General features: G+C 45.1%; 1 protein-coding gene across 9 annotated transcripts in view; it reads right to left on the bottom strand.

The window, feature by feature from the left end:
- Positions 1-25,542, bottom strand: part of LOC111159091 (mutL homolog 1) — a 49,576-nt gene that overhangs the window by 12,962 nt on the left and 11,072 nt on the right. For 7 of the 9 annotated variants that reach the window (XM_022521481.1, XM_022521482.1, XM_022521485.1 and 4 more), the window contains 8 exons: positions 25,125-25,216; positions 23,682-23,724; positions 23,464-23,552; positions 21,380-21,492; positions 18,882-18,975; positions 17,824-17,977; positions 10,052-10,428; positions 8,318-8,466 (listed from right to left, as the gene is read on the bottom strand). In XM_022521481.1, coding sequence (XP_022377189.1) covers positions 8,318-8,466; positions 10,052-10,428; positions 17,824-17,977; positions 18,882-18,975; positions 21,380-21,492; positions 23,464-23,552; positions 23,682-23,724; positions 25,125-25,216 — 1,111 coding nt within the window. Of the gene's footprint in view, positions 1-8,317; positions 8,467-10,051; positions 10,429-13,668; positions 13,699-16,213; positions 16,850-17,823; positions 17,978-18,881; positions 18,976-21,379; positions 21,493-23,463; positions 23,553-23,681; positions 23,725-25,124; positions 25,217-25,542 lie in introns of those variants that run through there. The other 2 variants (XM_022521488.1, XM_022521489.1) reach the window with 2 other exon arrangements.

The raw sequence follows: 25,542 nt of genomic DNA, 5'->3' as shown, positions 1-25,542 counted from the left end.
GACATCCTTTAGAAGAAGAAGTCACCTCCCTAATTTCTTCTAAGAGACCAAAATACTCCCAAAATTAAGTGGGTGACCCTGTTCTATTCACCAGTCTCATATATATATTTTCATTTTTATATATTTTTTTTTATTAAAAAATTTTTTTTTTCTGAACTTCTTTTTACCTCCTTTCTTCCCCCCATGATTTGGGGTCTCTTCTGATTTGGTCAAAGCACATTTTCCTGGGGTCTTTGCCACCCTTTTAGTATTTTACTCGCTCCCTCATATATTCTTATCTGGATAAAATGACAAGGCGGAAAAACTCACCAAAAAAAAAAGAACAAGAGGCAGTACCAATGGCTAGGGACCTAATCAATACGGACATAGGTAATATGTCAGATCTAGAGTTCAGAATGATGATGATTCTCAAGGTGCTAGCTGGGCTTGAAAAAGGCATGGAAGATATTAGAGAAACCCTGTCTGGAGAAAGAAAAGCCCTTTCTGGAGAAATAAACTAAAATATAACCAAGTTAAAATCAAAAAAGTTATTAATGAGGTGCAATCAAAAATGGAAGCTCTTACTGCTAGGATAAATGAGGCAGAAGAGAGAAGTAGTGATATAGAAGACCAAATGATGGAGAATAAAGAAGCTGAGCAAAAGAGAGGCAAACAACTATTGGACCACAAGGGGAGAATTCGAGAGATAAGTGATACCATAAAATGAAAAACATTAGAATAATTGGGATTCCAGAAGAAGAAAAGAGAGGGGAGCAGAAGGTATATTTTGGAGAGAATTATTGTAGAGAATTTCCCTAATATGGCAAAGGGGACAAGCATCAAAATCCAGGAGGCACAGAGAACCCCCTTCAAAATCAGTAAGAATAGGTCCACACCCAGTCATCTAATAGTAAAATTTACAAGTCTTAGGGACAGAAAATCCTGAAAGCAGCCCAGGACAAGAAGTCTGTAACATACCATGGTAAAAACATTAGATTGGCAGCAGACTTATCCACCGAGACCTGGCAGGCCATAAAGAACTGGCATGATATATTCAGAGCACTGAATGAGAAAAACATGAGCCAAGAATACTATATCCAGCTAGGCTATCATTGAAAATAGAAGGAGAGATAAAAAGCTTCCAGGATAAAAAATAACTAAAGGAATTTGTAAACACCAAACCAGCTCTACAGGAAATATTGAAAAGGGTCCTCTAAGTAAAGAGAGAGCCTAAAAGTAGTAGATCAGAAAGGAACAGAGACAATATACAGTAATAGTCACCTTAAAGGCAGTACAATGGCACTAAATTCATACCTCTCAATAGTTACCCTGAATGTAAATGGGCTAAATGCCCCAATCAAAAGACACAGAGTATCAGAATGGATCAAAAAACAAAACCCGGGGTACCTGGGTGGCTCAGTTGTTGGGTGTCTGCCTTCAGCTCAGGTCATAATCCCAGGGTCCTGGGATCGAGCCCCATATCGGGCTTCCTGCTCTGAGGGGAAGCCTACTTCTTCCTCTCTCACTCCCCCTGCTTGTGTCCCCTCTCTCACTGTCTCTCTCTGTCAAGTAAATAAAGTCTTTAAAAAACAAAGCAAACAAAACACCATAACCCATCAATATTGATGCTGTGTACAAGAAACTCATTTTAGACCCAAAGATACCTCCAGATTTAAAGTGAGGGGGTGGAAAACAATTTACCATGCTAATGGACATCAAAAGAAAGCTGAGATGGCAATCCTTTTATCAGATCAATTAGATTTTAGCCAAAGACTATAATAAGAGATGAGGAAGGACACTATGTCATACTCAAAGGGTCTATCCAACAAGAAGATCTAATAATTTTAAATATCTATGCCCCTAACATGGGAGCAGCCAATTATACAGACCAATTAATAACAAAAATCAAAGAAATACATCAACAATAATACAATAATAGTAGGGGACTTTAACACTCCCCTCACTGAAATGGACAGATCATTTAAGCAAAAGATGAACAAGGAAAAAAAGGCCTTAAATAACACTGGACCAGATAGACATCAAAGATATACTCAGAACACTGCATCCCAAAGCAACAGAATACACATTCTTCTCTAGTGCACACAGAACATTCTCCAGAATAGATGACATCCTGGGTCTTAAATCAGGTCTCAACTGGTATCAAAAGATTGGCATCATTCCCTGCATATTTTCAGACCACAATGCTCTGAAGCTAGAACTTAATCACAAGAGGAAATTTGGAAAGAACCCAAATAAATGGAGACTAAAGAGCATCCTTCTAAAGAATGAATGGGTCAACCAGGAAATTAAAGAAGAACTGAAAAAATTCATGGAAACAAATGATAATGAAAACACAATGGTTCAAAATCTGTGGGACACAGCAAAGGCAGTCCTGAGAGGAAAATATATAGTGATACAAGACTTTCTCAAGAAACAAGAAAGGTCTCAAATACACAACCTAACCCTACACCTAAAGGAGCTGGAGAAAGAACAACAAAGAAAGCCTAAACCCAGCAGGAGAAGAGAAATCATAAAGATCAGAGCAGAAATCAATGTAATAGAAACCCATAAAGCAAAACAGAACAAATCGACAAAACTAGGAACTGGTTCTTTGAAAGATTTAATAAGACTGATAAACCCCTAGCCAGACTTATCAAAAAGAAAAGAGAAAGGACCCAAATAAATAAAATCATGAATGAAAGAGGAGAGATCACAACCAACACCAAAGAAATACAATTATAGAACATATTATGAGCAACTATACACCAGCAAATTTGACAACCTGGAAGAAATGGGTGCATTCCTAGAGACATATAAACTACCACAACTGAACCAGGAAGAAACAGAAAACCTGAACAGACCCATAACCAGTAAGGAGATTGAAGCAATCATCAAAAATCTCCCAACAAACGAGCCCAGGGCGAGACGGCTTCCCAGGGGAATTCGACCAAACATTTAAAGAAGAATTAATTCCTATTCTCCTATAATTGTTCCAAAAAATATAAATGGAAGGAAAACTTCCAAACTCATTTTATGAGGCCACTATTACCTTGATCCCCAAACCAGACAAGGATCCCATCAAAAAAGAGAATTACAGGGCGGCTGGGTGGTTCAGTGGGTTAAGCTGCTGCCTTCGGCTCAGATCATGATCTCAGGGTCCTGAGATCGAGTCTCGCATCGGGCTCTCTGCTTAGCACGGAACCTGCTTCCCTCTCTCTCTCTCTCTGCCTGCCTCTCTGCCTACTTGTGATCTTTCTGTCAAATAAATAAAATCTTAAAAAAAAAAAAAAGAATTACAGACCAATATCCTTGATGAAAACAGATGCGAAAATTCTCACCAAAACACTAGTCAATAGGATCCAACAGTACATTAAAAGGATTATTCACTATGACCAAGTGGGGTTTATTCCAGGGCTGCAAGGTTGGTTCAACATCCGCAAAAAAATCAATCTGATACAATACATTAATGAAAGAAAGAACAAGAACCATGTGATACTCTCAATAGATGCTGAAAAAGCACCTGACAAAGTACAGCATCCTTTCCTGATCAAAACTCTTCAAAGTGTAGGGATAGAGGGTACATACCTCAATATCATCAAAGCCATCTATGAAAAACCCACTGTGAATATCATTCTCAATGGCGAAAAACTGAGAACCTTTCCGCTAAGGTCAGGAACATGGCAGGGCTATCCACTATCACCACTGCTATTCAGCATACTACTAGACGTCCTAGCCTCAGCAATCAGATGACAAAAAAAATTAAAGGCATCCAAACCGGCAAAGAAGAAGTCAAACTATCACTCTTTGCAGATGATATGATACTATATCTGGAAAACCCAAAAGACTCCACTCCAAATCTGCTAGAACTTGTACAGGAATTCAGTAAAGTGTCAGGATATGAAATCAATGCACAGAAATCAGTTGCATTTCTTTACACCAACAAGTCATAAGAAAGAGAAATTAAGGAGTCAATCCCATTTACAATTGCACCCAAAACAATAAGATACCTAGGAATAAACCTAACCAAAGAGGCAAAGAATCTATACTCAGAAAACTATAAAGTACTCATGAAAGAAATTGAGGAAGACACAAAGAAATGGCAAAGTGTTCCATGCTCACGGATTGGAAGAACAAATATTGTGAAAATGTCTATGCTACCTAAAACAATCTCCACATTTAATGCAATCCCTATTAAAATCCCATCCATTTTTTTCAAAGAAATGGAACAAATAATCCTAAAATTTATATGGAACCAGAAAAGACCTTTTCTGGTCTTTTCCAAATGGTGTTGGGAAAATTGGACAGCCACATACAGAAAAATGAAACTGGACCATTTCCTTACACCACACACAAATAGACTCAAAATGGATGAAGGACCTCAATGTGAGAAAGGAATCCATCAAAATCCTCAAGGAGAACACAGGCAACAACCTCTTCAACCTCAGCCACAGCAACTTCTTCCTAGGAAGATCACCAAAGGCGAGGGAAGCAAGGGCAAAAATGAACTATTGGGACTTCATCAACAAAAGCTTTTGCACAGCAAAGGAAACAGTTAACAAAACCAAAAGACAACTGACAGAATGGGAGAAGACATTTGCAAACAACGTATCAGATAAAGGGCTAGTATCCAAAATCTATAAAGAACTTACCAAACTCAACACCCAAAGAACAAATAATCCAATCAAGAAATGGGCAGAGGACATGAACAGACATTTCTGCAAAGACGACAACCAGATGGCCAACACACACATGAAAAAGTGCTCCACATCACTCGGCATCAGGGAAATACAAATCAAAACCACAATGAGATACCACCTCACACCAGTTAGAATGGCTAAAATTAACAATTCAGGAAATGAGATGCTGGCGAGGATGCGGAGAAAGGGAAACCCTCCTACACTATTGGCGGGAATGTAAGCTGGTGCAACCACTCTGGAGAACAGCATGGAGGTTCCTCAAAAAGTTGAAAACAGAGCTACCCTATGACCCAGCAATCGCACTACTGTGTGTTTACCCTAAGGATACAAATGTAGTGATCCAAAGGGGTACACGCACCCAAATGTTTATAGCAGCAATGTCCAGAATAACCAAACTATGTAAAGAACCCAGATGTCCATCAACAGATGAATGGATAAAAAAGAAATGGTATATATATACACAATGGAATACTATGCAGCCATCAAAAGAAATGAAATCTTGCCATTTGCCATAATATGGATGGAACTAGAGGGTATTATGCTTAGTGAAATAAGTCAATCAGAGAAAGACAATTATATGATCTCCCTGATATGAGGAAGTTGAGAGGCAACATGAGGGGTTTGGGGGGTAGGAAAAAGGAATAAATGTAACAAGATGGGATTGGGAGGGAGACAAATCAGAAGAGACTCTTAATCTCAAAAAACAAACTGAGGGTTGCCAGGGGGAAGGGGGTAGGGAGAGGGTGGTGGGGTTATGGACACTGGGGAAGGTTTGTGCTACGGTGAGTGCTGTGAAGTGTGTAAACGTGGCGATTCACAGACCTGTACCCCTGGGGCTAATAATACATTACATGTTAATTAAAAAATATAAAAACATAAAATTTAAATAAAAAAGGGAGTCACCTCCCAGGCGGCTCCTCTTAGTCACGTACACACTGCCTCAGCAAATACCTGCTGAGTCCACCTGCCAGGCCCTCTGTGGACAGCGAGGGCAACGCAGTGCCAGAAACGATCCCTGCACGGACAACACACTAATCGAACAGTCACAGAAATGAGCACAACAAGGAACTTTGGTACCAGAAGAGCTTCCCTTACTTCTCTCCTGGGCTGGGGGCACAATGAGCCCCTGTGGGGAGCAGCCAGGCCGTTGGTCTGTTAAGGCAAGTGGCCCACCTCACCAAATCGGGGCTTCAGGGCACTCCCTACATAGCCTTCATTCTGAAGAAAAGCAGCCTCCCCCACCTGGGGCCACGGACATGAGGTACATGGCAGCGGGCAGGAGCCCCAGCCCACGGACATGGAGGCCTGGGCTTCCGAAGCACACATGTGTTCTCAGATGCTCATCATGAGGGCCCAGTGAAGCCTTCAGCAGTGCTATTGTGCCATAGGCCAGGCCCCAAAACAGTGAACAAAGTCCTGCTAGGGAGGGAATGGGGTAGCTGGCAGGAGCGCCGCACAGCCCATCTGGCTCACTCTGTTCCCATGTCACAGACACTACGCCTTCTGTGAGACCTGACACGCCTAAAACACCAGCCTTGGGGCGGGGATCCTATCCCAAGGGGCACCTGCCCACGCAGGCAGCCAGTTTGTTTAGCCCGAGTCCTGGGCCAGCCACCTCGTGTGCAAGCCATGCCAGTCACCACCCGCCCTTGGTGACGTGTGTCCTGGGCCCGTTTCTGATTGCTGGGATGTTCCAACTCATCTGTCCTCTCCCGTCCTCTCCATCTTCCACTCCGTGTCCTCAACTTCAAAACAGCTAACAGAGCTGCCCTGCCTCCCTCACAGGGCTATTCTAGAATTAAATGGGACAACATGTACAAACACACAGTTTGGGAACATTTAGAGTCATCACCTGGGCCTCAGCAATGGACGCTGATCCAACCTGACACAGGTGTGCTTGACACTGCACTGGAAATAGTGCACAACTAGAGAGAAATTTCTCCAAACTCTAACTTCAAGTAGCCTATTTTACATAAGGGATACAAACCCTAAAGGAAGACTCAGTAAATTCCAAATCTGAGGGAGGCTGTCAACTGAAACTACTGTGAGCAAGCCTGCTAAATAAATCAAGGAACAGCCCACCTCATTTACATTGTTTCAAATGCTTTTAAAAGCTCCCAGCTTGAAAGCCAATAAACGGAAGTAAAGACCAACTGGACCAAACCTTTGTGGAAACCAAAATCAGAGGCCAACTGGCAGCTACTTCCATGACTGGCAAGACCTCAGTTACAGAAAGCTTTTACTCCTCCCACGTGTAGAGACACCTACGGCTTTGCCCACGTGCGGACAAAGGCCTAGAGTGCCGAGAAAAGAGAGAAGGAACAAGGAAAGGCAAACTGAGGCCTTCCTGAATTCGTTCAAACAAGGGGTGACTGGGACAGAGAAAACTGTAAGGGGCCAGCCACTGAGTCATAACAGATTGGGGCACCTGGGAGGCTCACAGTTGGTTAAGCACCTGCCTTTGGCTCAGGTCACAGTCTCTGGGTCCTGGGACAGATCCCCACATTGAGCCCCACATGGAGCCCCGCACTGGGCTCCCTGCTCAGTGGGGAGTCTTCTTCTCCCTCCCCCATTCCCCCTCTCCCAGCTTGTGCACACACACTCTCTCTCCCTCAATAAAATCTTAAAAAAAAAAAAAAAAAAAAAGAAGGTGGAGGATTAGTGTGAAAAGTGCTAACCTGCTCCGTGGCTGCTCAGGACTTTATAGGCTAATCTAGGTTGTTGTATTTCAAGACACGGTGCTGGAACATAACTATTTTAATCAGGAAATGTGTTAGAGCTGAAACGTGGAAAGGCCGTGACTAAACCGTGTAGACTCAAGTGCAGAGCTGCCGTCTGGAGCCTGGAGCTGTGCCGTGTACACTTGGAGCACAACTGTCTGACTCCTCTGGTGCGGATGGCTCTTTGGGCCAAGCCATTGTTCTACTTACTCCTCCATCCCTGCTCAGCTGGGGCCATGATTAACTCCCTTTAATTCCTAAAACCATGTTAGCTGGTTTTGAAGTGACAGGGACCAACGCGGAGCTCTATATGCAAGTATTCTGAAAAGCTCTTTCTGAGGAGTGATATTGATTTATGGCTTTGTCTTCTGCATATAAAAATATCTATTGCCTCCTTACTCTGTAAACAAGTGTTTTATGTTTTATCTCCAATCAGCACAATCATTTTCAAGGGTAAAATTAATCCCATTAGAGATGAGGAAGAATTGTGGCACAGCCAGCATTAAGTCACAAATCCAAGGTCACACAGTGGAAGTGGTAGTGCCAGGATATCCACTCGGGGCCCTGCAAAGCCTGCATGCTTTAGAGAGAGTATGCCCCACTCAGGCCACAGATTAGAATCTTGTATCATAGCACTTTCAGCTAAAAAACAAACTCAAGATTATGTAGATGACTCTTTTACTCTGGCTGTTAGGGTTCAGTGAGAATACCGATCAATTATAATTAAAACCAGAGAATACTTTTTCCCCTTCCCTCCCAGTTGAAAATCGTCTTTCAGCAGCTGCTCCTGCGGGTGAGGGAAGGGAGGTGTGCTTGGCACGCCGGAGGGGCCACCCTACCGTCAACACTCTCTGCATTTGCTAAAACTTGACCTTAGCAGTTCTGGCCCATAGGCCCCAACAGACATTGGCACTTACGTACTCTCATGTCCCCGTGCGTTAATTTCTTCCTGGAGGCTCAGCACACTGGTGAGGTTGATGATCCTCCGCCGAGGGGTACACGCTGCTGTCATTTCCTTTCGGGAATCATCTTCCGCCATTTCTACATCAGAGCTTTCCCGGGGCCTCTTTCTGTAATGAAGGAGCTGCAGATCATGACTATCCTTGAAAACTGGTTTTAAGTCAGCCAAATTTTGTGTATTGCATTTTGGAAAGGGGAGCAGTGTCTCGTGCTGGCTCTGCACATCTGGGGTGGGGTCCTTGTGTGGGCAGCAGACCAGCAAGATCAGTCTGTTCTCTGGCACCCCACAGACTGGATGACCCTGAGCCCCCAGCAGCCAGCCTCTGTGCACAGCAGGACTCTGGAGTCACCTGCCCTGTGCAGCTGCAGGGCCCTGCGCGTATACGCCCACCATATCCTGCTCGTTCAGTCCTCCATCAGTTATAGTGCCAGCTGCATGTGACCACGCACCAGAGAGACAAGGTGCCGGCCGCCGCCATGCTTACTTTCCAGCTGGGGAGTCAGAAAGCCACAGCAGAAGGATCATTTGAAGCAGCAGAAAATGCTAAGAAGAAAAGTAAACAAGTTATCAGCTTGATGGGGCAGTGAGAGGGCCTCTGGCAAGAGGGGATGTGTGAGGCAGTCTTCCGAGGCCCTGAGCACAGGGAGAACAAAGTGGGGGAGCTCAGGCAGTTCAGGCCAGCCACAAAGCAGTGTGGATGAGCACCCTACAGGAGAGGGAAAGTGGGGGGTAAAGGGGGGACACGGCAGGTGCACCCAAGTGCAGGGGAAACACTGGTTTTCAGCTGAGGAGTGATACAATCTCATTTCTGATGTCAGAGATTTCTTTTGACTGCTGTATGGTGAAGAGCTAGTGGTGTTACCTCCCCTGGTGACAGAGACACGTAACCCTGCCCTGCATGAAATGAGATCGTGTATGTGAAACTTCTGGCACAGACTGGGCTCCCTCACAGGTTGCAGCACCCTTGAGGATTCCCTGGAGACAACCCTATGCGTCGTCTTGCTAGACTGACTTGGCAATGACCAAACTGGAGTCAAGTAACTCGTCCAAACCCCGATGGCCACTCAGTCCTGGGGTTTGGGGGCCAGTTGCCGTGCAGAAGAGAAGTCCTGGGCGAACGCCTTCACCCCAAGCCTGCTGGGGAAGGAGCATCGGCCTGGGCTCCCTGGCTCGGCGCTGTGCCCCTGACACCCTGTGGAGAGTGTCCGGGGGAAGGCAGGGAAAGGACAGGCACTGCTGCCATCCACCTTCTCCCACTCTCACAGCCAGCCCCCGGGTCTTAGGGCCTTCATAAATTGAACCAAGAAATGTGTTGTTCCTGAGAGGAGTGGAAGCAGCTTTGAGTGGGATGAGGGAGAATCCTCTGGATATTTTAGGGTTCTCTCTAGCCACCTCTGCTATTGAGGTGTTATCAAAATACCCTACTAAAAATAAAAGATAAATCTTACTTTTTTTCTGATGTGTGTTTAACTCGCATTTGGAACCATGGACTTTTAAGATATCTCAAAGGCCACTAAGTGGGGGACTCTCAAGCCATGGTCAAAGGCAGACAGCGCATAAGGCAGAGCAATGTCCCACTGGAGGCAGGGCAGGTCAGGCAGAGAGAAGCAGCAGGTGGTTCATGCCAAGTCAAGCCAGAGGTGGTTTCAGGAAAGAATAGCAGAGGAAGGCTGCACTCCCCGCCAAGTCCATACCTGGGGTTGCCCGGGCTGGAAGGGGGCCCTCTCCTCTCTGATATTTCTGAAGTCCCCTCTGTTGCATCTTCCTCTGTGCCCTGATTTGTGGCAGATGCTTGAGCAGGCTCTGGGAGTTCAAGCATTTCCTCATCTTGCTGTCCAGGCCTGCCACTGGAAGCATCGGTCCTGTCTTCTGGAACAATGGCCTGAGGCTGACTGGACAGTGCCTTGCTCATGGGTTGCAGAAAGGCATCGAGCTTCTGTTCCCGTGAATCTGTGCGGACCATCTGGTGGGCATAGACCTTGTCGCCACTTCCAGAAGCAGATGAGGGGGTCACACCTGTTGTGGATTTAACCACCTCCCCGGAGGGGCCAGCAAGACCTGGTAGTAAAGTCTATGTCAAAAAAGAAGGTAATGGGTTAAAAAAAATTTTTTAAATAAGATTCCTAGCCACTGTGATTCTTCAAGCTCAACGGCATTTACATGATATAGATTCACTTTACGTTTTTGCTGAACCCTTCTTATATGTTTCAATAAAGTAGAATCCATCTGGGAAGAAGGAAAAAAAGAAGGCAGCAGTGGGACGATTCAGAATATGAAACCAATAAGTCCAGGTCCCAGGGGCACCTGGCTGGCTCAATGTGCAGAGCAAGTGACTCTCGATCTTGGGGTTGTTAAGTCCAAGCTCCACAATGATTGTAGAGAATAGTTAAAAAAATAAAATCTTTAAATGGGGCGGGGGGGGGGGGGGCGGAGTCCAGATTGCAAAGTGGAGCAACATTGGAGAAAGAAACTAGAACCAGGTTTAATCATCATCACCGAAGTATTAATATAGAAACAATTCTGACTAAAACTTGAAGTTTAAAAGATACACCGTAAAAATACAAAAATTCAGAATAATCCCTATAATTTTAAAATTGTTTTGAAATGGGGAATATTAGCGCAAAGTTCTCATATTTTTGTCTGCTTTTTTTTTTTGCTGGCATAAGAGGATTTCATCTTTTTATTGAAGTAATTTATTTCATTTTTTCTTGAAGTAAAATATACATAAAATTTATCACTTAACCATTTTCAAGCATACAGCTCTGTGGCATTAAGTACATCACATCATTAGACAACCATCACCACTATCTATCTCTAGAACTTTTTCAATGTCCCAAACTGAAACTTTGTACCTATGAAACGGTAACTCACCATTCTCCCCTCCCCACCAGCTTGTGGCAGCCACTGTTTTGTCTGTTTTTAGATATACACATTTCCTAACTCTGTCCACTGGAAAGGCCTAAAGCCAATGACCACTCAGCAGGAATAAGGACCCCCAATCCCAGATTTTAGTCTCTAAATACCATCCCCACTAAAATAAACCAGAGTTCCTTGAGAAATGGTCAATTCCAGTGCCTGGGCTGGGAAAGCCTACAACATCTTTTCTTGCCAGAAACAAGGAAACCATCAAAGACTAATGGAATTGAGTCAAAAGGACAAGAGCACCAGTTTGAAGGGGTTTGTTGGTCTAAGATGGGATAATTTGAGGATCCAAGAGAAAAACGACTGTAATTAACTAAATTGTATTGCTTTGTTAACAGCTATCATAAAATATTAAGAGAAAAAGAAAAAGATGGGGAGGGAAAGAGAAAGATGGAGAGGACAAAGTCATTAAACATCACTGGAGATCACTAGGACACGAAAACATTCCTTTGCAAACTCATAATTAAAGTGACAGAACTCAGCATTTACCCTTACTTTCTAGTGTGAACTGTATTTCAGGATAAACAAAAAGCTCTAACAAATGAGGGAAAGTTATTGTATACAGAAAAATTATAATGAATTAACAGAAAAAATGACAGAATCAGAAAATCATAATCTTGCAATCTTACTGAAATAACTGATTCAGGTAATGGTTGTCAATGAATGGTGAAACCATTAAGCTAAATATTCCTGGGGAACTTGACAATGAGGGAAACAGGCTGTTACTAGCTAAACCCACAGATGAGCCTTATCACCAAAATGACATAACAAGTAAGTATGCGCCTCCTGCTGGGGCGTGACAGAAAGTACATGGCATCATCTATCAAGAATTCTCACACAGGGGCGCCTGGGTGGCTCAGTGGATTAAAGCCTCTGCCTTCAGCTCGGGTCATGATCCCAGGCTGCTGGGATCGAGCCCCACATCGGGCTCTCCACTCAGCAGGGAGACTGCCTCCTTCTCTCTCTCTGCCTGCCTCTCTGCCTACTTGTGATCTCTGTCTGTCAAATAAATAAATAAAACCTTAAAAAAAAAAAAAAGAATTCTCACACAGAAATCTCATTCACAAATCTGAACGTAATCATGCCAGTTCATAGGAATTCCCAGTTTACAGGAAATGTGGAGGATTAGAACAAGTTAAATGATACTAAGAAGAAACAATCAGCCAAACAGAAATGTGCATTTTTCCACAGGAAGCCTTCAGAATAAGCCAAAAGGAACAACAAAAAAGAATACAGATTTAAAAGAGATTTAAAAGACAACATCTAAATATGGGGAATGGAACTTAACCTAATACATATTTGAATGAAGCTACTTTATAAAAGGATCTTTTTTGGACAGTTGGGACATTTGAATATGGACTAGATATTAAATGATATTATTAATTTTGTTATGTATAAAAAAAGACATTGTAATTATACAAGGAAAAAATATTTTAAAACGCATAAAATACTAGGGAAAAAAAAGTAAATGCCTGAAATGCAATTTAAAATATTCTCTTCCCTTCAGGTGCCTGGGTGGCTGAGTCAGTTAAGCATCTGACTCTTGGCTTCAGCTCAGGTCATGATCTCAGGGTCGTGGGATCGAGCCCCCATCCGGCTCCGTGCTCAGTGCAGAGTCTGCTTGAGATTCTCTCTCCCTTTCACTGCTCCTCCCGTTTGTGCACGCTCTCTCTCTCTAAAATAAATAAATCTTTTGAAAAGCAAGCATACTTCACATCACTTGCCATCAGGGAAATACAAATCAAAACCACAATGAGTTTTTCACACCATTAGAATGGCTAAAATGAAGACAGGGAACAACAAATGTTGGTGAGGATGCGGAGAAAGGGGAACCCTCTTACACTGTTGGTGGGAATGCAAGCTGGTACAGCCACTCAAAAACCAGTATGGATGTTCTTCAAGAAGTTAAAAAGAGGGGCGCCTGGGTGGCTCAGTGGGTTAAAGCCTCTGCCTTTGGCTCAGGTCAGGATCCCAAGGTCCTGGGATCGAGCCCCACATCGGGCTCTCTGTTCAGCAGGGAGCCTGCTTCCTCCTCTCTCTCTCTGCCTGCCTCTCTGTCTACTTGTGATCTCTATCCGTCAAATAAATAAATAAAATCTTAAAAAAAAAAAAACCCTTAGTATCAATTCTTTAAACAAACAAACAAAAAAGAAGTTAAAAAGAGAACTTCCCTAAGATCCAGCAGCTACAGTACTGGGTATCTACCCCAAAGATCCATATGCAATGAAAAAATGGGACACATGCATCCCAATATACATAGCAGCAATGTTTACAATAACCAAACTGTGGAAGGAGCTGAGATGCCCTTCAACAGATGAATGGATAACGAAGATGTGGTTCATATGCACAATGGAATATTACTCAGCCGTCAGAAAGGATGAATACCTACCATTTACATCAACATGGATGGAACTGGAGATTATGCTCAGTGAAATGAATCGATCAGAGAAAGGCAATTATCACATGGTTTCACTCACATGTGGACTGTAAGGAATAGTGCAGAGGACCACAACGGAAGGGAAGGAAAACTGAATGGGAAGAAATCAGAGAGGGAGACAAACCATGAGAGACTCTGGACTCCAGGAAACAAACTGAGGGTTGCAGAAAGGGAAGTGGGAGGGGGGATGGGGTAACTGGTGACGGCACTGAGGAGGGCACGGGATGTGATGAGCAACGGGTGTTCTATGCAACTAATGAATCACTGACCATTACATCAAAAAATGAATGATGCATCATATGTTGGATAATTGAAGTTAAATTTAAAAAAAAGTAAAAAACGGGTGCCTGGGTGGCTCAGTGGGTTAAAGCCTCTGCCTTCAGCTCAGGTCATGATCTCAGGTCCTGGGATCGAACCCTGCATTGGGCTCTCTGCTCGGTGGGGAGCCTGCTTCCTCCTCTCTCTCTGTCTGCCTCTCTGCCTGCTTGTGATCTCTCTCTGTCAAATAAATGAATAAAATATTAAAAAAAAAAAAGAAACAAAAACAAACTAAAAAAACCACCACTCTTTTCCCTACCACCAAGTGAGAAAGGGAAAGAGAAAACAAATATGGCAAAATGATAATGGTTGCTGAAGCTGGGTGACAGGTACATGGATTATTGGTGTAATATCTACTTTTATGTGTACTTAGAAATATTCAATAATTAGCTAAATAATAAAAAGTTAAACAGAGTAGCAAAACTGTTCAAAAAGGAGAAACCTCCCTTTGTGGAAAATGTAAAATCCTTCCAGTGTACAGAGGCAAATGAAGTTTATATAGTTGACCCTTGAACAAAGCAGACTTGAACGCTGTGGGTCCACTTACACGCAGAATTTTAATAATACAGTGCTGTAAAATGTATTTTCTCTTCCTTATGATTTTCTTAGTCAACAGTTTTTCCTAGAATACTTTATTATAAAAATACAGTATATAACACAGTCACAAAATACATGTTAGTCAACAGTTTATGTTACCAGTAAGGCTTCTGAACAACAGTAGGCTAACAGAAGTCAAAGTTTTGTAGAGTTCAGATTTTTGACTGTCCAGAGGGTCAGTGCCCCAAGCCCTGCACTATGTAAAGGTCAACACTGTATTTGCTTCATTCGCCTGTGCCATAGCCACAGGAGCAGAAATTAACAGAACTACTTTGCAGATGGTCATTTTAAAGTCCAGAAAAGTGAAACACCTTGTCCAACAGGACAGAGTAGCAATAAACCCCAGGAGGCCCTGGGCTTCCCGATTTCCATACTGAATGGCTTCACCACAAACCAGGGCTTATGCCATAGGCCCTGGGCAGTGTGGTGCAAGACACAGGTGGGGAGTGGGAGAGAAGGTATTCTGATGCCCCCAGAGGAGTGGTGACAGCTCTGAGTTTGAACCCTGCCACCCACAGCAATGCTCCAAGGCTTGTGCCACTATACCGACTAGCGTGGGGTTGGGGGGGGGGGCGCCTGATTCAGAAACCCACCTTCCTTCTGAAGACACACGGGTTAGGACTATGCAGAATTCTATGGGGAAAGACAATGTAAGCTAACTAAATGAATCTGACTTGTGCAAAATAAGACAAGGAGGAAGGCAAGAAGTTCTTTACCCAGTATGGCACACACTCCAGGACCTCCAGCAAAGCTCTTTCTTTCGATCTCAGTTAGGACAGAGCAAGGGATAACCACTCTGGCCCAGACAATGTGCTCCTCGTTTTCACCTCACACTTTCAGCCTGTCCCCCCACCCCGCCCCGGCCCCGCTCCCCGCCAGCCACACCTTTCCCAGTTCCGGGCAGTTCCAGATCTTTAACCATCTGTGAGTGGAGTTACCTCCTCTGCCCAGACCTGTCCTTGTTCTCCCAGATAGCCGCGGGGCCTCCACCATACGCCTCGGCCATCCTTGCCCCAATGTGACCACAGGATTCTTCATAAAGGGCACACTGGATCTTGTGGATTCCTGTCACACCAAAGCGTAAGCTCCTTAACATGCTGACAGAAGTGTCATCAGGGCTGGGACCCCTGCAGCCTCCTCTCTCCAGGGCCAGCTCCCCCCCCACCCCCCACCGGGCCCACACACAGGCCTCCCCCCATCTGCACATGAAAGCACCTGGGAAAACTCTAAAACTACTGATGCCGCCCCCCCACCCCAAGACTGATTTCTTGGTTTGGAGAAGGCCCAGGCAAGGGTGCTTTCTGTTTCCCCAGTGATCCTGAGGGCAGCCAGGGTAAACACTGGACCCACCGCATGGAACTTTCAGACCCTCAAGCACACGTCTTCCTGTCCCTCTCACCCCTCAGGCCTTCTCCTCACTGCTTCCTCTGCCAGAAACACTCTTTTCGTGCCTTGTTCCCTTTGCCCATCTCATTCGTACCCAGCCCTGGAGTCCCAGCCTCCGCATCCCTTCCCTTTCTTTCCTGACTGCCAAAGTCCAGGATAGGAGCCCTCCCCTGATCCCCCCCAGGTCCCTCTTTACCTCTCTCTCATGGGATGTATTCCCCAAGAGACCAGGAGCGCCTCCGTGAAGGCAGGTACCCAACAGGGTCTCGCCCACAGCGGGGGTCTCAGTGCACATCTGTGGGGAGGCAGAGGACAAGCAGCAGCAACAGAAAGGAACCGAACTCCCAGTGACTGCGCACCTCCTGGGTATCACACACTGCTCTGAGAGCCGGGCCCACCAGCCCTACAGCACGTGTGTCCTCATCTCAACCACCGGCACCGCACAGGTCTGTGCACCCATCACCTCTGCTGACTCGAGCCTCCTGTGGCACCAGGGGAAGACTGAGGGCTGGCTCCCAGCGAGCACTTCCTTCTGCCCACCTGCCACATACAAGTGGCTTCAGCAGCGACCCTCGGGCACTCACTGCCCAGTCTCTGCCCAGGCTCCAGAGGTGGCAGGGCTGCCGCTAAGGCATCCACTCTAACTACTTTGTGCCCATGCCACCCCCAGCAAGGGGTTTCTGTGAAGGTTCCTGTGGGAAGCATAAACTGCCTCGTGAACTTAAAAAGTTTTCTTTTTAAAGTAGGCTCCCAGAAGCCCACTCTCTGCTTGCAGGATCCAGTGCTTCCATTTCTTTTCTTCTTCTTCTTCTTCTTTTTTTTTTAATGGGAGGAGGAGGGGCAGAGGGAGACAGAGAGAGAGAATCTCAAGCAGGCTTCAGGCCCATTGTAGAACCTGATGCGGGGCTCAACCCCACAACCTTGAGACCATGACCTAAGCTGAAATTCAGAGTCAGATGCTTAACCAACTGAGCCACCCAGGTACCCATCTGCGCACCACCCCCGTCCCCACCGGCTCTTGTTTTCAAGGGGGTAAGAGGGTGGGGAAGGGGAATGTTTCTGTCTCCACAGTTCTGGGATTTGGTGTGCTTCTGAGCACACCTGCACCATGTGCTGCTGAGTATCACGTCATGTCAGAACTGGGATGGGACACTGCAGATCGCATTATCCACCCATTTATTTTACAGATGGGCAACGTGAGGCCCCGGAGAGCTGGGAGTAGCTTAGAATCATAAGCACTTAGAACCTGGGTAATTCTGATAAGGTGGATGGTGCCAGGCCCTGCATCAAACACTTCTGCCTCCTGCTTGTCCCCACCCTCAGAGGTGAGGATGACCACTTCAGCCCTCACTGAGGGAAACATGGAGACCGGGGAAGGTGGGTCACGTGGTGGTAACCCAGGCCTGTCTAACATGCAAGGCCCTGCTCCTCCCACTGTCCCACTGCCTCCCTCTGCCCTGTGAATGTGGGCTCGGCCTCCTCCTGAACATCCCCAGGCAAGACAGATGCACGGAAGTGGTGCCCTATTCTGTTTCAGACAGCTTGTTTTCCCGAGAAGCCAGTCTATGGGCCTAGATGCAGGCAGAGTGAAACCGTGAGCCTCCTGACTCCAGGCCCAGGGACAACAGGATGATTTCACGGTTAGCTTCAAAAATGGAGATAGTACTAAAGGAAAACTTTCAGGTAATCCTTGGAAAGTCAGTCCTAAAGCAACAAGCAGAACTCTGGGCTCTTGAATCTGACGGGCCACATTTTTAGGTGAAGGTGAAAGCACCAGAGCCAGAGCTGGACAGACAGCACCCTCACCTGGGTGAAGTACATTCTGGAGGAGTTGGAGCCCAGGAGCTTACTCTCAATGTGCTGCTGCACCCGCTCCAGGATGCTGTCCTCATGCAGGAAGTGAACTTCGTGCTTTGTGGGGTGCACGTTGACGTCCACGTTCTGGGGGCTGATCTCTAAACTAGAAGGAAGAAAAGCACACAACTACGTTGAGTGGTGGGGAGCGGGGAAAACAATTCTCACCAGCAGGCTTGTGGGGGTTCAAATGACACAGTGGTCAAAACTTCAGGGTCAAGTCTGAGTGACCTGGATTCTGAAGCTGTGCAACCTGGGGTCAGTGACATCATCTTCCTTTGCTTCAGTCTCCCCCTCTATAAGGTGGATAAAACATGTGGTAGGGCTTAAATTCATGCAAAACACGCTGTGAGTACCTGGCAAGTTTATTCCACGTCAGCTGTTACCATCATTCCAGAACTAGTAGAATTTCTTAGTGCGTGACCTGGGGTAAGCTACTTAACCCCTCTGGATGGGTTTTCTCATCTGTAACCATGAACCTATTCCCTACCTACTTTCAATGTTATGAGGATCAAAATAAGAATACACGTGGGAAAAGGTTCTATCATCAAAATGTAATGTAAAAGTCAGCTTAGAGGCCGTGCCAGCCATCATCTAACTGCCTCGGCTCCACATTCACCCTTCACTGCCTGCTCCATGACCACACGGTGAAATCTGTGGCAGGAGGGGGCGCTGGAGGGACCATGGAGGGGCAAGGGGCTTCTCTGCCAGGGAGGGGGCAGCTTCTGGCTGGTTCAGGGGCAACAGCTGTTATTCACCATTGTTTCACCAGCAAGGTGACTGGTACATAGGAGGCCCTCAGGGAGACTGCTGCATGAGTGAGTAAGTGAAGGGAAACTGTGCCCCTCACCTGTGAGAAAGGACAGAACATCCTTCACCATCCTGCCAGCGGTGATGGGATTTGCTCTGCTGGAGCCATGAGCAAGTCCATCTCTTTCAAAGAGGACAGCTGGACAGAATTCGTTCCTTGTGAGTCTCTGAGTCTCGGCTGAGGAGCCCTGCAGCCTTACCTGAGGTACAGGAATGGGTGTGTGTTTTTGGGCAAATATGCGGCATACACTGTTTCAATGGCTTTTCTTAAAGAAGTTGACTCTACCAGACGATCTAGAAAATAAAAAGAAAGTAACCAGCTCAAAACTGTCCTGAAGGGAGAGGTAACAGGCGCACATTCATACCATGACTGCAATCACTCAGCAGAAACACTTCTGGAGCAACATCCATAGCAGACCCTAGGAAAGAGAGGTCTCTCTTAATGTGTCGCTATCCATGAGCATCTGGCTCTGGGCTTCGGGCTCTCTCCTCTCAGCCCAGTCACAGGAACACGGGAGCACACTACGTTCTGCCTCCCCGCTTCCCTTCCCTCAGTCAGCCTGGGAGAACTCCCTTTGCCCTTGCAGGGCATGGTGGGCAGCGCGCCGTCAGCTTAGACTTTTCATGCAGCACATACTCCCTGGCTGCCTATCACATATGCCATGGGCTGGGGGACAATACGCTGGTGACTACATGCACTCCAGTTCCAGTTCTGGTAAGCACCCCAGAGGTGTGTGTGCTGAATGGATGTGTGCTGATGGAGCAACTAACTCTGCCCAGGGTGGGGGTGGGTTCAACAGTGGGGTATCCCAGCTGAGCAATGAGAGTAAGAAAGAGTTTTCCAGAGGCTCCTGGGTGGCTCAGTTGGGCATCTGCCTTCAGCTCAGGTCATGATCCTAGGGTCCTGGGATCGAGTCCTGCATTGGGCTCCCTGCTTGGTGGGAAGCCTGCTTCTCCCTCTCCCTCTGTCTGCTGCTCCCCATACTTGTACACACTCTCTCTCTGTCAAATAAATAAATAAAACCTTCAAAAAGAAAAAAAAAAGGAAAGAGTTTTCCAGACACTTCATATTTAAGGTAATTTAGGAATGGGACAGGGCTGAAGGGGGTGGGAAAACACTCAAAGCTGGGGGAGGTAAGACAAAAATCAGAGGAAAATCTATTTTCAGAAAATTGAGCCCTCCCTTCTCCCTGGACAGATGACCTGTCGGTGGTCCGTTTTCCTGGGTTGGCTGGTGTAGCCAAGGGTATATGCCCCATGGTTTTAGCTCCTCCGAGGGCCCCCCTACAACAAGGGTGCTGTGCTTGGTGACACATGCCTGGAGCACACAGGCCTGGAGCAGGTGTGGGCACCTGACAAGGGAACAGTCAGAGCCCCTCTACTGTGATTTCTGGGCTGGAGACATGCCAAAGGAGTGTTCCTTTTCCCACCACCTGAGCTAGAGCACATGCCATGGAGAGAACCAGATGACACACTCCAGAGTCTGGCCTCCATGCTGCTGGGAACTTGGTGCAGTGAGCAGACTCGAGAACGCTGATGCTGAACCCGTTGGGTAAGGAGCTCGCCAGCAGCACACACATGGGCTCCGCTTACACTGATTTCTGCTCACTTATTCTATCGCCAACACATGTGTCACAAAGCGGTATTCTTCAAGGTTAGAAAAACAAGGGAAAAACATCTCTGAGCCTTGATTAAAGCCAGCTTTATTAGAGATCAGGCTTAAGTCCCTCTTAATGAGGTAGTTAAAAAACCCTACTAATATAATATACATCAGTTTAACAGGATGTGTCTATAAAATATTAACTCCCCTTTCCCTGTTTCTATATGGCCTGGAAACAGCTATAAAACAAGGATAATCTGGGACACTTCTGGCTGGCTATCATTATAAATGCAACAGGGAAATCTGCCATTTTCAATAGCAAGCCAAAAAACTATAAAATAATTACGAAGTGCTTTGAACAACAAAGGCAATGAATTTATATGATGAAAATGTAATGGCAAGGTGAATGATGCATTTCTGTCTGGAAAATTAAAATGAAATCAGACCCATTGTGGCTCCCTGTCACACTCTTTCTAAACCATACTATAAGCAATTAAGTAAAAAGAAACAGAAGGCAAAATAGTATTTACTCAACAAGCAGCAATCATGTAAACAATATGCCTGCAGAGAGATAAAGACCAGAGAGGAATCTGACAAAAATCCAAATTCCTTCAGTTAATTTCCTCCCTGATTTCTAGTACTGTTCATTACATCATAAATAACTTTCTTTAAAAAGAAGAACCCCAAGGGGCTTAACATTCCATTTCTTTACTAATGACACTGCCTATACCCAAGGGACCCTCTCCCGGTGTCCTGCTGGGCAATTCAAACACTGACTCTAATATGAGAAGAAACATCTGCCTGGGGCCTGCTTGGAAGGCTCTGAGGCCAGCAGGGAAGGAAGCTGTTCAGGCTCACAAGGGTCTGTGATACCCTCTCCCAGAGGCAACAGCCACACTCTGCCAGTGGCCCCCCAGCAATGAGCATATTTCAGAGGGCTGAGTAGACTTAGCCTAGAAATTATAAAGGCTTCCTAATCAAGCCACACTTCAGCCTGAGGGTGCCCTGTGTGGAATCAAGCCTATGATTCGGAATTTTTCCACGGTCCCATAAACTTCCCTGTGGACAGACTTCCCCACATGGTTCTTTCTCACTTACGGTTGATGAAGAGTAAGAAGATGCACTTCTTCACTGAGTAATTTGCATTGGATATGTAACCATTCATTTTGAAGGCCAGGGTTTTATCCTCACACCCAACTTCTATCAGTTCTCTGGTTGAAAAAGAGAAATTTTGAGGGTCTTTAATGGAAAATTCAAACAGTATAAAGATTCACTTGGAAAACTCAGAGCTCCTTCGTAAACTAATCCTGCCAAATAAGGACTCCTGAGACTTGGTTTGATGAGGTCCTCTGGGCCCACCCATCCATCCATCTGGCTGTTCCTCCACCTACCCACTTACTCACCCTATCACTGTTTTCAAGCACTTCTGTTCTAAGCCAAGCACTACTCGGACTGCTGGGACATAATAACAAATCCAAGCTCTGAGACCTTATTTCACTGAAACTTTTGTGTACCTTAGGAACTCAACCCCAAAGATGAAATTCCAAAAGGACTCATTTCTACTGAATCCCTTACTGTCTGAACAGCACCAAAACGGGGCTCCAGTGTGGTGTCCTCAGGGCTGTACTTATGGGGAGGTGAGGTTAATGGGTGAAAGGTGGTTCTCACATAAGCCACACTCGTCTCTGTGTGAGGATCTTCCTAAGCGTGGGTCCCCGTGCCTGGAAAGCTCCTACTGACAGCTAGGTAATTCCTCCTATCCCTTCTAGGTCTGGGCTTACTCCTTCGAAGAGCTTTCTCTGACTATCCCTCCCCGCTGACTCTCAGAGATTCTCCTGTTGTGCTTTGTATTTTTCCTTTGAGACATCTAGCACAACCACTAATGAGTGGCATAATTATTTCACGTGTCTTTCCAACTGAAAAGGCGTCCTCTGAGGGCAAGAGCACTTCTGCTTTACGTCCTACTGTATTTGTCAGCACAGTACCCGGCAAACAGTAAGCATTCATTAAGCATCTGTTGAACATGTGGTGGAAGACTGTTAAGCAGTTAATGTTTACAGAGTCTCTGAGCAGAAAATACAGCTTGCAGTGTTTCTCACATAAACCAGCAAACCCTTTCTTCCCAAAAATGTCTCAAGAGGCTGTTTTTCTGGAAACACCCTTTGGGAACAGCTGCTCTGTGTGATTTCTAATCTCTTATAGTCCCTAGGAAATTCATAATGACTAATTCTGAGTCCTTAAATAATAAAGAAGCTCTTACAAGTTTCCTTATACAATAGTGTTCTCTCTCTGCTCTGGGAACACAGTTTAAAAAACTTAATTCATTAACAATTAGCAAAGAGGGTAATTAAAAGCAAATTGACTGTTACCTAGTTAGGAACTTGGTTTTGCTCAAAGAAATGAGTAATTTGTCCTTTGAAGTAGAAAACTGGGCTCTGGGACTACCGCTACTTCTAGGATTTCTGCAAAAAAGAAAGCCAGGGGCTGTCTTCTCCATCTGCATATGCCCTGCATCCAGGCCATGCCTGGCAGGTAGAGGGGCCTTAGTATTCTTCCCCTCAGATTACGGCATGGGCACTTTGGGCTCTGCAGAGTCCTGAGACTTAGCTAGGACTCTGTGATGGAAGTGGTGGGTTTTGCCTCGTAAGGAATGCTGTGAGCAATCTATACCACAGGTTCCCTCTGAGGCTTTTCCTGACAATGAAGATTTGGTAACTTAGAAATATGCTTGCCACCAGATGGGTAAGTCTTTAAGGATAGGGAGTATTTTATCGGTCTTTACATCCTTAACTTCTGGCACAAAGCCTAGAATGTGAGAGGTAATTAATAAATGTCGAGCCATAATGAGTGAAATCTCAAACTGATGATATGGGAAGTATTAGGAAAAGACAAAGCACTGGAAGATGAAAGAATTCTACAACCTTGTGATTATTCTGAAGACCGAGGCTAGAGAGAACACACTGATTTACAGCCGGAGCATCTGGGAGATAACATGCACCCAAGAAGTGTGGGTTTCCCTGAAATCATGACTCCATGAACAAATCTGGAGCACGGAAATATGGCCTGCTTATTTCATTAAAGCAAACTCTTCAGGCAGGGTTACTTTGACAGATTCCAAAATTCCTAAATGGTAAACCAAGACGTGGAACACAGATTTTTCAAAATATGAATTATCAACATACCGGCTGACAGCATTTCCAAAGATGGAGCGAATATTGTCCACCGTTGTGGCATTGGGCAGTGTCCTAACGTCAGCCACGGTCTCACCTTGCTGATAAACAGAGCAGAAAATACTCACAGTTGTGAATGAAACATCCTAATCTTATCTCCTCAGGTGAACTATTAAAAAAAAAATCCCTTTTCTTAAATACAAACCATCCCTTATAAACCAACCACTTACTTTTTTAACTGAGAAACTAATGCCTGAATTGTGTATTGAATACCTGTCAAAGAAAAGACAACAAAACAGTAAGCAGAGTGGCCAAAAGCACAATATAACACAGAACTCCCTATTGGTTAAATAAATTGTTGGGGTGACATGATTTAAACAAAGATAGACAGTCAGGAATATCTCCATATATCATATTTTACCCACAGGAAAATAAGCCAACACAGACTTAATGGAGATAGCAATGCTAAATGTGGCAGAATCAAACAAAAACAGTTTTTTGCTTTTTTACTTCTGGCTAGACTTAATGATATTTCAATACAATCTCTCCCTTGCCTACTGTTTTACTTTCACAAACCCACTAGGTGCAGCTTGCATCTCAAGAACCTACGCTTTACAACTCCTGAACTCTTCTATTCTCTCTCAGAGCCCCTCAAGACACCCGCTCCTTACCCACTTCTTTTTTGGCCCCAGGCCCTGTTTCAGCATCTTCCAGTCTTTTCTCAGTTGATTATTATTTATTTATTACTCCTCCCTCATGGGCCCCATGAACTGAAGGGCTGTGTCTAGCAAAATGCATTCATTCAGCTAACAATTATGAATTCACTTGACTATGCCTAGTACCAAAAAAGCCAACTAGAACTCCTTTATTTTAAGAGATAATTAATATTCTGATACTGCTTTATACAACTCCAAGGAAAAGCAAAGAAACTTAATGTAGAAGTCTGTTCCACTTTATAAGGAGCAAACGTTTTATTCATTTTGGAGTTTTCAGAAATACTGAAAAATAGTTAATAGATCTCTGCTACCACTCCAGGATGTGTAGGCTTAGAGAGCCCATGCTGGATCCACTGAACAGTGGACATAATGTTATTTTCACTGGCCCTGAACCCTTTCTCCTTCTTTTAACAGGCCCTAGTCTTCCTTTGGGAAACTACCTCTTCCCCATTCCACCTAATATCTGAGACTGCCAATCAGGGAATCTCCCCATAGAAAAGAGGCACATGACGGGGGGACCCAAGCCATGCCAATCAGATGCACTCTTCCAGGAAACAGACTCTTGAGTAGAGTCAGGAAAGAATGAAAACAACTGTAGCAGGGCTACTATCTAATCCCCAAAGCCAGCCTGGTTTTCATCCTCTCCACGGAGCAGGTGCTGACATTTCTTGCCACTCTTAGCCTTCCAATAAATTTCTTTTGGGTTCAAGTTAGTTGGGAGTCCATCTGTTTTGCTTTCCACCACAGAACACCTGCCAATGGAGAGACCAACTGCTCTCCCAGGGAGATGAGAGGAAGCCCAGAACTGGCGACTAAAGCTTGACCAGAAACAATCCATATGCTAGAATACAATGTGTTGTTTTCCACCTAGCTCACCAACCGTTCTTAGATTAAGCACCAGCACACATTCCTTCAGTGAGAGATGGCAAAGAACCACTCTCAGACTTTGGACTGTACCTGCCAACAACTTCCAAAATTTTCCCATACTCTTCACTTGCATTTTTTAAAGCTTTCCTCCTCGTGGATATGTTGTAAAAAAGGTCCTCCACCTGAAATGAAATTGATTTTCTCTTGTAAATTCACAGAAATACATGGAAATAAAGACCCAAGCTGTCTACCTAAAGCTGGCTAGCAGAGAATCCAACTATACTTATCAACAGTACAGTTCAAAGCACTGATTGGGGGAGAGGACAAGAGATAAGTTAGCCTTAACAAAGGAAATAAAGGATATTTTTCCTGCTTCCCATATTCATTAACTGATTTCTCAAATAGGTACTGAGGGCTATCTTTAGGTCAGGCTCTTTGCTCTGTGCTGGGAATACAAAGACCAATAAAGCACAGTCTTACCCAGGATAGTACGCGATTCAGTGGGGGC

Source organism: Enhydra lutris, unplaced genomic scaffold (genome assembly GCF_002288905.1).
Source record: "Enhydra lutris kenyoni isolate GAN:26980312 unplaced genomic scaffold, ASM228890v2 scaffoldscaffold66, whole genome shotgun sequence".
NCBI classification, from domain to species: domain Eukaryota; kingdom Metazoa; phylum Chordata; class Mammalia; order Carnivora; family Mustelidae; genus Enhydra; species Enhydra lutris.
The sequence above is the reverse complement of the archived record's forward strand: the minus strand, read 5'-3'. Positions and strand labels throughout refer to the sequence as shown.